This window comes from Solanum dulcamara, chromosome 12, assembly GCF_947179165.1.
Source record: "Solanum dulcamara chromosome 12, daSolDulc1.2, whole genome shotgun sequence".
Classification (NCBI taxonomy): domain Eukaryota; kingdom Viridiplantae; phylum Streptophyta; class Magnoliopsida; order Solanales; family Solanaceae; genus Solanum; species Solanum dulcamara.
The window spans coordinates 55986488-56000688 of record NC_077248.1 but is presented as its reverse complement, the minus strand read 5'-3'; the positions used below and the strand labels follow the sequence as shown (position 1 = coordinate 56000688).

Sequence of the window (14201 nt, the reverse complement as noted above, 5' to 3'; positions counted from 1 at the left end):
GATACATAGGGATAATTCCATTTTAAAGCTCTGAGTACAGTTCATAATTCTTATCCACTTCGTGATGGTAGAACTCCTGTAATAGTTGAGCTATTGCCTTCTTAAGGCTTCTATAGGATAAAAGATAATATATGTAGAGCCTTTTGCTCCTTTATTTAGGGATGTCTTAAATGTAAATAAAATAAGGTATGATATTAGTGTGGAGGTAGTTCCAGTTGTAAGTTCTAAATATAGCACGTGACTCATGTTCACTTCTAAATGCTAAGTCTATTAAGGCAGCTGAGCTATCACCCTCGAGCCTTCTATATGCAAAGACATGATCCATGACTCTTAGTCATATCTGAACATAAAATTCTCGAGTCTCCTATATGCTGAATGTTAATTGAATGCATAAGCTCCTACTCCAAAGGTCTCTGCGATGACAAACGTCTCTTGTGCTATGAGCTGTTTAGTCTTGTGTTGATATATGTCTAATATTCCTGAGACTCGAGTAGATATGAACCCTAACGATATTTCGCATGGTACTTAAAATGAGTACTACCTTGGTCTTCAAGTGCCGGTTCACTTGGCTAGTTTATTGAGTCTCAGATGATGAGTTAAATTGCCTATGGTTCCTCGATACTCTACTCGTACAAGCTGTTAATACATTATTCACCGCGTCCCATGAAGGGTCGGGCATGATAAATTCACCGCGTCCCATGAAGGGATGGGCATGATAAATTCACCGCATCCTATGAAGGGCCGGGCATGATAAATGATAAAATGATTGTTCACCGAGTCCCTCACTAAAGGGTCGGGTATAATAGATAGGCTTGCACATAATGATATGTCGATACATTTGCAACTCTAAGTCTTAAAGCGGGCCGAGTACGGTATATGAGGATAATGTACATACCCTCTTTTCATAAGGTGCAAGTATAGTGAATTGTTAACTGTCATACTTGTTTCTTGCATCCCCATTTCAGTTTTTGTTTCAGTTGTGATACGTTATGCTTTATATACTCAGTACATATGTTGTACTGACCCTCCATTCTCCGAGGGGCTGCGTTTCATGTCCGTAGGTAAAGACGTTCATTTTGGAGATCCGCTAGCTTAGGGCTTCCACCCAGCTATGTTGGAAGTGTTCTACTGTTCCGGAGCCTAACTTTTGATACTGGTCGTTTAATGTACATAATTATTTATTCAGGGGTACGGTGGGTGCCCTGTCCCTCCATATGTTGCTATTACTATTCTTAGAGGTCTGTAGACATATGTATGTGGGTTGTTTGTGAGTTTATTTTGGTTGTGCCTATACGACATGTTGTAAATGTTATTGTGTTATGGCAGCCTTGTCGGCTTGCATGCCCTTTTATGATATAGTATGAATGAAAGAGGCCACACGTACAAGAAAAAGTTTTAATTTATTAGGATTTTTATGAGTAGTATCACTTTGTTTATAGTTTGATTTGACTACAGCTTATAGGTATGTATACGGGGTCCAGGTCAGACCCTAGTCATGGCCTACGGGGTTGGGTCGTGATAGGAAATCCTACGCTAGAGGATCTCCAAAATGAACATCTGTACCTGCGGTCATGAAATGCAACCCCTGAAGAACGGGGGGTAAGTACGATATATGTACTAAGTATGTAAACCATAACACATCATAACTGAGATAACAACTAAAATAGGGATGTAGGAAACTAATATAACATTTAACAACTCACTGTACCTGCATCTTAGGACATGTAGTCATATACATTCTCATACATTGTACCCGGCCCTCTAGTGAACTCGGTGTCATAATCATTTCATCATCTTAACATGTCATCATATCATCATATATATTACTTCATCATATCATCGTATACGTCATCATTTCATCATATACGGTATAATCTTATCGTATATGTCATTATATTACCTCCGGTTCATTACGGGGCTCGCGGTCATAAATGTATCACTATATTTTCATATGCATGCCTATATAAGGTTTTTAACCCTTTAGTAAAGGACTCGATAAAGGGAGTTGGGTACATCTTTAGCGTACCAGCATTATATACATACGTACCCAACCCTATAGTGAGGGACTCGATATTCTTTCCTTATTTTGCCATACATACCATCACACACGTACCATCATATTACAACACATACCATCATATTACAGTCGGCCCAAGACAAGGTGAATAATCATATCGTCATAACATATACCATACCTCATATAAGGAAATAGTCTCCTCACACGTGGAATTTTACACATCCGGCCTGGGATGCAGTAAAAAAAGTAGTAAAACTGCACCCAATATAATATCCAGCCCATTGTAGGACGCAAAGAAAGAAGGGTTACAGCATGCACGAGTAGAGTAGTGAGAAACCACATGCAATTAATTCACCCTCTGAGACTCAATGAAACAGTCAAGTGAACCATCACCTAAAGACCAGGGAAGTAATTATCCGAAGTGCCTTTTAGATGTCACTAGGAATTATATCAATTGGGGCCTTAGGAATCACAAATGTGCATCAAGACAATACCGCATAGCTTTTGCAAGCAAAGACACAACTTATGCAATCAGAAACATTTATCATTGTAGAGCCTTTAGGAAGAGGAGTTGGCATCTTCACTTACTATTCACTATATAAAAGGATCAAGAATAGTAGTTTAACTACTTTCAGGCTTTTAATGTTTAGAAGTGACTACAGGTCACGAGTTATACTTGTAGGTCATAATTGGAATTACCTCTAAACCCATATCATATATCATTTCACTTACAATTAAGCCTTTCTAAAGGAAAGAAGATATAGGCTTTACATGTACTAATTTTCATCACATAGAAGACTTAAAGGAAACAACTCAGCTATTGCAGGATTTCTAACATCAAGAAGTAGATAAGACTTATGAATCATACTTGGAGTTTTATGAGTGGAATTATCCTCACATTTCATATGCATATCAATCGTAACTTATATCTAAGACATGCCAAAGAAAAGAAGGAATAGCGTCACATACCTGTTATGGGTTAATCGTATCCAGACTCACTTTGTTACTCCTTTAACCTATTTGACACGAAAGCAATTCTAAGGTTAGTGACTTTCGACTTTTCATCTCCTAAAACTACCACCCATTATCCATAGGAATTACTTTATTGATCACACTTCTCGACTAGTCTATTAATTAGTTAAGGAGTTAAGGGAATTCGGGCAGCATCTCCTCTATAACTCGCCCTATCCAAACCTCTAATTACCTCCTTAATTACTACATCCAACCAACAACAACAATTAGCAGCATATATACAAGTAAACCACTTCAACATTACACAACACAAAGTCCAAACAACTCGATTAGAACTAGGGTGTCATGTGGTTGAAACCAGAAGCATATACAGTCATTTTTAGTCATTTTCCATCCCTTCAACACTAAAAAACAATGCCCAACACAACACTACAATAACAACAACTCTAGCCAAACTTTAACCAGTTAAAATTGTATCAAATCAGCCCTATATGACCTGCAATGTTCTTTAGTCATAACATGTATATTTTCATGTTTCCAACCCGTATTTATACCTTCATAACATTTCCAAACCCTTACCAAAATGTGGGAGAAGAGAACCAAGCCATACCTTGCTAAAACATACCTCAAAAGTTCTCTTAATATGCTGAAAATTGACGGGTTGTTCGCGTCCCTTCTTCTCTGCCCCAAATAGTAATTTTACACTATTAAAAACTATCATGTATCCGTGGAATACCTAAAATAATTAATTCACAGAATAAAAGTCGGAGGCTTACCTTGAATTGGAGCAACCCGTGGCTGCCTTGCTTTTGCTCTCACGTTTTTCTCTCTTTTATTTCTAAGTAAAAGATTAAGGAAATGAATCCTTAGTCATCAAGACATGTATATATACACTCCCTTGGAGAGTGACATGTGGAAGCCACTAGGGGTGACATGTGGCAGCCCCCTAGGGCTCCACCTCATCCATGTACCCAATCATACGCTGAGCATGGGGTCTACCCCAAGTAGGTGAGTCACCTACTTAGCCCAAGTAGGTGCGTCACCTACTTGTCACCTACTTGCTTCATTTTTGTGGGTTCCTAATCTCGTCTTACTTTGAGAGCCAATGCATTCCTTGCTATTTAAGCTCGATATGTGCTCCAGTAGATTAAGTAGGTAAGATATCCAAGTTGGTAGCTTACGCGAGTAAGTCGAATTCTACGACTCACTACTTGGCATCCAAGTCCTTCTGGATTCTTATAACCCTACTTCTAGTCTTCCCTATTATGGGGTATCTCATTCTCCTTTTTTAGAGTTACTTGATAGTGTTGTAGCTAATTTGGGTCATGTGGTAACTTTTAAGAAGTTTAAGAAGGCTTTTCGAAGTATAAAAGTACGCAGCATAACATCCTTTCCCCCTTTAGAACATTCGTCCTCGAATGTTAACTAGTCTCATAAGGTCTTGAGAGGACTTTAGGAATTCTTCGTAATAGTTGTCATCCATAGTCCTTTTATTCATCAACTCAACTAATCTAGGAGTTTACACTTCCTGTAGACATAGGGGACACGTACGGATATTTCTTCTCTATCTCCCTTTTTTCTTCCCAGGTCACCTCTTTTCCGTTCTTATTTCGCTATAACACTTTGATGGAAGTCACGCCCTTAGTTCGCAACCTTCTATTCTACCGATCTATGATGGCGATAGGTTTCCCCTTATAGGATTGCTCCTTTACTACGTGGGCATCCTCCATGGGGAATATTCTTGAAGGGTCGCCTATATATTTGTGGAGCACCGACATGTGAACGCCTGGATATATCGCTTACAAATCAGATGGTAGGTCCGCTTCATAAGTAATCTTGCCTACCTTATAAATAATTTAATAAGGGCCAATGTATCTTGAGATAAGTTTCCCTCTCTTGCCGCATCTCACTACTCCTTTTATTGGTGAGGCTTTCATGAACTCCCAATATCTAACTTCAAACTCTACGGGTCGACGTCAATTATCTGTGTATGACTTTTGTTGACTCTGAGCTATTATTAGGTTTTCCTCGAATAAACTTCACTTTATCAATAACTTGCTGGATCACATATGGGCCTGTCCATTTCCAAGTTGGGATTCCTATCTCCTATAATATATTATCAGGCTTTTGATGCTTGATCTTGTTTAAGCTATTTCACAATTTCTCTTATGCCAACTTATAATATTCTAAGAATATTCCAATCTGCCTTTACTCGGATTTCCTTTCTAGTTCTCTTACCCCGCGTCATATTGAAATACTTACACGAGCATGTGTAGGTACTTAGTCAGTTTCGAAGATGCCTTAACATTTTCATATTAGTCTTTATGTAGATCCTACATTGTCTCTTATTGTTTTTATCAAGTAAGCACTTGATCTCACCTTTAACATACCAACATTCATAGGTTGCAGAACTATTCTTGTATAATTTGTACCAAGTACGTTCCATTCTAATCATAGTCTTTCTTCCTCTTAACTTATTCTGCTTTACATATTTCCTTGTACTGACACACATTCGCAGTCTAGTTTGTCACACTTGCTTTCGCTTCTCTAACTTACCCTTAAGTTGTCTCCTATTCCACTATAAAAGAGATTTTTCATCCTTTCTTTTTTGTTACTTATACATCACAATATCAGTAGCCAGTAACTTTGTTACCCACATCTTAACTTTTGGTCCAGTATATCCTGGCTATCCCTTACAATGTCTTTAAGTTCTCATTATGATTCTCTTATCGTATTCATCCCCTTTGTATGTACCCATTCTATGATGTCATATTGTTCAAGGTCTTTACTAATAATTTCCCAACACTGTGTCAGATATCACCTTGGCTTCTATCCATTTATTGCTGGCTTTTAGATCTTGTTAGCTCATGCCAGTATGGGGTCTCACTTGAAGTTTAACTATTCACATTAACATGTTGTAATGTCAGTTGATTTCATCTCACGCCTGTATTTCTCATATCCACTTCCCCTCTTTAGGGTGTATCCATTACATTGTCTGTTTATTTTCAACTTTTCAGATGCATATGAGTCTTTTTCCCCACATATTTGGTATACTGCACCATATCCATGTCTTCCTTTATATCCCTTGTACTTTAGGTTACCCATGTACACAACCTTAACACAATCGTTAGGTGCTTAGAATTCTCGATATATAGTACACAATCTAGTCTAATTATTGGTACTCGAGTCATGCAACAATTTATTCAAACCCATATTCCACTCATCCCAATCTGTAATTAGCTAGTGCTTTTAATTGTTTCAAATTCTCCATTGAGGAGCACTTATACTCTGAGGATACGTGTCTCAAGCTTTGTTATCATATTATATTAATCCCAAGGGATACCATTTATTCTTCTAATAACTTCGCAATGCAATGGTTGGTTTTCAAATCTACCTTCCCTATCCTCGAAGGATCTCATTATTCTCCAAGGTGGAGTGACATATACACAATAATTCTTTATACCTCATGAGCTTTCACCCTTTTTGTGTACCCGATGCTTACTTTCTCAACATTATATCAAATTCACTTTAATAGCGGTCTTGTCTTCTTACCTTTTCATTGTACCGCACCTTCAGTTCGTAGCTATCTATTCCTTCCCTTTTTTTTGGTACTCATACTTAATTAATCATGTCCATCTTAAGTGCTCCCTTTAGTATTCCTTTCATTCCTCTTGTCTATGTCTTTTTGTTTTTTGTTCTCAAGGAATTCCACGTTACTCCTATGTACTTCGAAAAATACTAGTTTTACATAACCTCCCTTTCTCATTTTCAAAACATCTTCTATTCACTCCTATCTTTTCTTAGCATACCAGTCATTTATGGCATTCATCCTGTCCTGTTGCTCGTCTTCACTTTTGCTACCACTTGACCTTTTATTCTAAACTCTCCCTATAAATTTGTGCAGGTCCTTCTTATTTGTTCACTATTTGCCATTCTATTCTCCATAAACCACATTGTATCCTTCAATTACTTCTTTACTAGGCTTTCCTTATTCTCATAACGATCTTCATTATATTCACATGGTATCATGTTCGCATTCAATCCCATAGTATAATACTTCTTTTAACTATAACTTGTCACAACTTACCTCTGTGTATCACTTCAGTCGGTGCCTTAAATCTCAACCTATCAAGATCTACCAGTCTTCTCCAGATTCGTTTTCCATACCAATATTGACCTCCTCGTTACTATTGTCATTACTTCAGCAACTACCTTATTTCTTGAGGTCAGCCCTACTCGTAGTTTGGTCAAATCTCATTCTTATTATGGGCAAGGCATATTACAACCCTGTATCTTATTCTTCTTTTATTTTTAGGAAAATTTGGGTAGAGTTTCCTCTGTATTTCTTACTATCTCAAACCTGCACGCAGAAAATGCCAACAATGCCTCATAGGGCCAACACATATATTCATATCATATCGCATCCACACAGGGTACCCAATATTAGCAGTATGAAAATGGAATTACCTCGTATATCCACTCGAACTGCACCTGTTGCACTGCCCTATCTACGTTTCCTTTCAATCTTCAACTTTGCAAGTCTATTGTATTTCAATACCTTACCTGCGTGCTTTGTAACTTTCAATATCATCAGTCACTTTCTTCTATCGATGTTATCCTTCTGCTGAAATCACAGGTTAGTATAAAGTCATTTTTAGTCATGTTCCATCCCTGAACACTACAAAACAATGCCCAACACAACACCATAATAACAACGACTCTAGCCAAACTTTAACCCGTTAAAATCCCATCAAATCATCCCTACATGACCTGCAACGTTCTTTAGTCATAACATGAATATTTTCATGTTTCCAACCCATATTTATACCTTTATAACATTTCCAAACCCTTACCAAAATGTGGGAGAAGAAAAACAAGCCATACCTTGCCAAAACTCGCTAAAACTTGCCTTAAAAGTTCTCTTAACATGCTGAGAATTGATGGGCTATTCGCGTCCCTTCTTCGCTGCCCCAAATAAAAATTTTACACTATTAAACACCATCATATATCCGTGGGATATCTTAAATAATTAATTCACAGAATGAAAGTCGAAGGCTTACCTTGAATTGGAGAAACTCGTGGCTGCCTTGCTCTTGCTCTCATATTTTTCTCTCTTTTTTTTCTAAGTAAAAGACTAAGGAAATGAATCCTTAGTCATCAAGATATGTATATATAAGAGTGACACGTGGAATCCCCCTAGGTCGCCACCTCATGTATACACCCAATCATACGCTACCACGTGGCAGCATGGGTCCACCCCAAGTAGGTGAGTCACCTACTTAGCCCAAATAGGTGCGTCACCTACTTGTCACCTACTTGATTCATTTTCGTGGATTTGTAATCTTGTCTTACTTTGAGAGCCGGTGTATTCCTTGCTACTTAAGCTCGACGTGTGCTCGAGTAGCTTAAGTAGGTAAGATATCCAAGTTGGTAGCTTATGCGAGTAAGTCGAATCCTACGACTCACTACTTGGCCTTCAACTCCTTCCGGATTCTTATAACCCTACTTCCAGTCTTCTCTATTATGGGGTATCTCATTCTCCTTTCCTTAGAGTTACTTGATAGAGTTGTAGCTAATCTGGGTCACGTGGAAACTTTTAAGAAGTTTAAGAAGGCTTTCCGAAGTACAAAAGTACGGGGCATAAAAATATATATATAAATATATTGAGTATTGATAATTTGATTGAGAAAGTTAAATTCTTCACTTTGATTATGCCCATCTGAGTATTACTATGAGCGGATGTCTTTTGCTTAGTGAGTCATCTAGGTCAAGGGTTCACCAGAGAACCAGCAATGGTTTTTAAGGGTCAGCTATGCCTAGGGTATAGACTTGGGGTGTGGCAAACTTAGTATCAGAGCAAAGTTTTCAAGAGTCCTAGGGCGTCTATGAAGTCATGTCTTCTAGAGTCCTTCTTATCTGTGTGAAGAGTGTCACATCTATAATAGAGAGGCTACAATACTTTTAAGAATTGTTTTACTTATTTCATACTCCATATCATTTTATAGAGTTTAAATCTATGAAATCTCCTTCTAATTCATGTGTTTCACGATTTTAAATTATTCCTTTCAAAAAAACCTTGAGTCATAAGATCATTGCCGAGGACGAGCTACTGAGTATGAGAATGAGGTTGAGGATGGGACTCAAAAAGTTCCACGGACTGCTCGGCCTTCCATGACCTTCAAAATATAATTTAGGGGAGTTATCTCTATGCTCACCCAGTTCACAGTTGCCTAGTCTGGACATCAGCATACTCTAGTGTCCCGCTCTAGTTCTTAAAAGCCATCTACAACTAATCGAATTGGAGATTTTTTTGAGAATAAACCCACCAGTCTTCATTAGGTCCAAGGTTGAGGAAGATCCTCAAAATTTTATTGATGACATGTGGAAAATCTTGAAGGCAATGCATGCCACTGATATAGAGGGAGTTGAACTTGACTTATATTAGTTTAAGGGATAATTTGAACATCTGGTACAATCAGTGGGAGGAAAGTAGAAGCAAGGATGCCAAGCCTACAGTCTGGGATGAGTTTGAGAGTGCATTCCTAAACCACTTCTTTTCGCGATAGATGAGGTAGGCAAAGGTAGAAGAGTTTGTGAATTTGAAGCAGGAAGGTATGACAGTCAAGAAGTACAGCCTCACTTTCATTCAATTTTCTGTACATGCTCTAGAGATGGTTCACGATGTGAAAACCAAAATGAGAAAGTTTATTTCATGCTTGCACAAACATGTGAAGAAGGAGTTATAGGCAGCCTTGTTGATCTCAGTTATGGACACCTCTAGACTCATGGTGTATGCCCAACAAGTTGAGGAGAATAAGAAGAAGGACAGAGAGGAGCACCAAAGCAAGAAAGTTAAGTTCGCAGGTAATGAAGGCAACCATAAGAAGGGTGAGAATGAAAATCACTCTTTCCTTCAGAAGAATTCTTCTGGTAATGCACCATCTTCAACTATTGAACATGTATCTAATAACAAGAATCACCTGAGGTCTTAAGGTAACACGAATTTCAGAACTCAAGGCTCTCAATCCTAGGGAAGTATGGTCTAGATTTCTTTATGTAGACCACCTTATGGTAAGTGTGGTAGACTCCACTTGGGAGAGTATTAAAATTGCACTAGTGGTTGTTATAAATGTGTCCAGATGGGTCACTTCATAAGAGATTACCCATCGAACAAGAAGAGTAATGGGGAAACAGAGCCCAATCTTCTTCGGCAACACCGCCCAACAGAGGTAATCAGAGAGGGGCTACTTCAAGAACAGGCGGATGTCTAAACCGTCTGTATGATATGGCTAATTGGCAAGACCAAGAGAACTCGCCAGATATTGTCACTGGTATCCTTCGAGTCTTTTCTCATAATTTTTATGCATTACTAGATCCAGATGCTAAGTTATCTTTTATGACTCCTTATGTATTCGTTAAGTTTGGAATTCTTCCGTAATGATTCATAGAACCATTTATGTTTCGACTCCTACTGGCAAGTCTATTCTAGCTAAGAGAATCTAGCATGATTGTATAGTCTTCATCTATCATAAAGAGACTTCTGCAGACTTAGTTAAGTTAGACATGGTTGACTTTGATGTCATTCTTGGCATGGACTAGATTTATTCTGGTTATGCCTCAGTTGATTTTAGAACCCAAGTAGTCAAGTTCTAGTTTCTGAATGATCTAGTTATAGAGTGGAAAGGTAGTACAGCTTTACCTAAGGGTCGATTCATTTTATATGTTAAGGTTAGAAAGTTAGTTGCCAAGAGGTGTATCTATCACATTATCTGAGTTAGAGATGATACTGTGTAGACACCACATCTTCAGTAAGTTCTAATCGTAAATGTGTTTCCAAGAATGTTTCCTGAGGATTTACCTGGAGTCCCTCCTAATAGGGTGGTTGAATTCGGAATAGATGTTCTTCCTAATACTCAACCTATTCCTAGTATGCCATATAGAATGACTCTCAAAGATTTAAAAGAGTTGAAAGAGCAGTTGAAAGATCTTCTAGATAAGAGGGTCATTAGGCTGAGTGTATCATCTTGGGGCGCTCATGTCTTATTTGTGCGAAAAAAGATTATTCCTTAAGAATGTGTTGTGACTATTGGAGATTCCTTTAAAATGTGTATTGACTATTGCAAACTAAATAAGGTACCATAAAGAATAAGTACCCTCTTTCGAGAATCAATGACTTATTCGACTAACTTCGGGTTGCCACTTGTTTCTCAAAGATAGATCTCAGATCATGCTATCATAAGTTGAATGTGAGAAAAAGTGAAATTCTAGAGACAGCCTTCAGAACCAGATATGGTCAGTATGAGTTCCTAGTTATGTCCTTTGGTTTGACTAATGTTCCTATAGCATTTATAGACCTCATGAATAGAGTGTTCAAGCAGTATATAGACATGTTTGTTATTGTGTTTATCGATGAGATTCTGATCTATTCAAGAAGTGAGGAGGATCATGCTAACCATCTCAGAATTGTTATCCAAACTCTCAACGAAAAGGAGTTATATGCTAAGTTTTTGAAATGTAAGTTTTGTCTTGCATCTATGGTATTCTTAGGACACATTATTTCTAGTGATGGTATTCGAGTTGATTCATAGAAAATTGAAGTTTTTAAGAACTTCTCCAGACCCACATCTCCGACTGATATAAGCAATTCTTGGGTTTGGCTGGTAACTATAGGAGGTTTGTTGAAGGATTTTTTCCATATTGTCTAAATTGACTAAATTGACTTAGAAGAAGACTAAGTTTCAATAATCTGATGCATGTGAGAAAAGTTTTCAAGAGTTGAAAACAAGGTTACTACTGCAACAGTTTTGTCCCTACCCAAGGGAATATATGGTTTCATAATCTGTTGTGATACGTCAAGAGTTGGAATGGGATGTCAGTTGATGCAATAAAGGAAAATTATTAGCTTATGCTTCAAAACAGTTTAAGATCCACTCGAGAAATTATCCAATCATGATCTAGAGTTGGCAGCAGTAGTATTTGCTCTCAAGATTTAGTGTCATTATCTTTACGGCATGCATGTGAATGTGTTCATTGATCACAAGAGATTACAGTACGTGTTTAGTCAGAAAGAGCTGAACTTGAGGTAGAAGAGGTGGCTTGAGTTCCTTATGGACTATGACATGAGCATTCCCTACCACTCAGGTAAAGCTAATATTGTTTTCGATGCTCGTAGAAAGTTATCCATGGTAAGTACTGCTTATGTGGATGAAGAAAAGTAGGAGTTGGCCAAAAAAGTGCATAGACTTGCATGATTGGGAGTTCGTCTTGTAGACTCTAATGAGGGAGGTGTGATTGTTCAAAATGGGGATGAGTTTTCATTAGTTATTGAATTAAAGGAAAATTAGATCAACATCTTATTCTCTTTCAACTAAAAGAAGATGTTCATAAACAGAAAGTGATGTCTTTTTCCAAAGGAGGAGATAGGGTGTTGAGGTATCAAGGTAGATTATGTGTTAGAAGTATTAATGGTCTTCAAGATAGAATTATGGTCGAGGCTCTTAGATCAAGATATTCAGTTCATCTGAGCTCTACAAAGATGTATCATGACTTGAGAGAAGTTTATTGGTGGAATGGAATGAAGAGAGATATAACAGAGTTTGTATCCAAGTGCCCGAATTTCCAACACCTCAAAGTTGAGCATCAAAGGCCTTGTGGTGTAGCTCAAAATATAGAGTTTCCAAATTGGAAATGGGAGATAAACAATATGCATTTCAAAGCAGGTTTACCATGGTCTCGCAGACAGCATGACTCTATTTAGGTAATTGTGGATAGAATGACAAAATCAGCCCACTTCTTACCCATTAAGAAAACAGTTTCAGTAGAGGATTATGCCAGATTATATAATTGAGAGATAGTAATTTTGCATGGAGATCCCTTGTCAATCATCTCATACACAGGTACTTAATTCACTGCTCACTTTAAAAGTTGTTTTAGAAAGGTTTGGGTTCAAAGGTAAATCTTAGTGTCGCTTTCCATCCGCAGACAAATAGTCAGGTAAACCATATAATTCAGACTCTTAAAGATTTGTTAAGAGACTATGTTATCGACTTCAAAGGTAATTGGGATGACCACTTGCCACTTATTAAGTTTGCTTACAATAATAACTTTCATTTGAGCATTCAAATGACTCCATATGAGGCTCTTTATGGGAGGAGATATAGATCGCGAATTGGTTGGTTCGAAGTTGGTGAAGCTGAGTTCATAGGGCCAAACTTAGTTCATCAAGATATAGAGAAGGTAAAGATTATTCAAGAAAGATTAAAAACTGCATAAAGTCATCAAATATCCTACACTGATGTTAGGAGAAGATATTTGGAGTTGAGGTCAATGATTGGGTGTATATGAAAGTTTCTCCCATGAAGGGAGTTATGAGATTTGGAAAGAAAGAAAAGTTGAGTCCTCGATATATTAGTCGTTAGTTGATATTAAGAGAGTTGGCAATGTCACATATGAGAGCTTTCCTCAGAGTTCGATGTTGTTGGTCAAGTGTTCCATATCTCCATGCTTATGAAAGGCTTGGGAGATCCTTAACTCATTGTTCCTATAAAAAACATTGGAGTGAAAGATAGCTTGTGCTATGAGGAGATTCCTGTCCAAATTTTTAATCATCAGGTTCGTAAGTTGAGGACCAAAGAGGTCGCTTAAGTCAAAGTCTTATGGAGGAAACAGTTTGTTGAAGAGGCTACATAGGAAGTCGAAGAGGACATGAAAGACAAGTACCCGGATCGATTCATTCCTCCTAGTATCGATGTTGAAGGTAATATTCCTATTCCTATCTTTGAGTTAGTACCTTCTTGAGTTTTAGTAATTGACTGAGTTATTCTTGAGTTGGTGTTTTAAGTCCTTGCATTGTATTCGTGCCTTGAGTAAATTCTTAGCTTGATCATCATTAAAGAATGAATGATCCCAAGGGGGAGATATTGTAACACCCCGTACTATTTTAGCCTAGATCAGGTTCAAGAACTAAGAGAAAACCTCAGAATAAGAAAAATGGACTGACCAGTGTCCACAAGTGGAACCTAGAGATGGACTCGTACACCCTACTCTCTAAAAGGCCCTAGAACTTTTCCTACGAGTTAGAAGGATGACCCATCTTAAGGTCTATTATAAAACCCTGAGAGTTGAAATGTCGAAACGAGGGAGATATGGAAAAAACATTAGAGTGTGCCAATTCCCACGAATCGACCTATGACTCGTAGAGGATTCTATGAAT

The 14201-nt window shown here is 37.8% G+C and overlaps 1 protein-coding gene across 1 annotated transcript; it reads left to right on the top strand.

The window, feature by feature from the left end:
- Positions 1-9774: 9774 nt before the first annotated feature.
- Positions 9775-12207, top strand: LOC129875776 (uncharacterized). Its single transcript, XM_055951018.1, has 4 exons — positions 9775-9948; positions 10129-10218; positions 11203-11503; positions 12131-12207. Exons 1-4 carry the CDS (start codon positions 9775-9777, stop codon positions 12205-12207), a joined length of 642 nt encoding a protein of 213 aa, XP_055806993.1.
- Positions 12208-14201: the final 1994 nt, after the last annotated feature.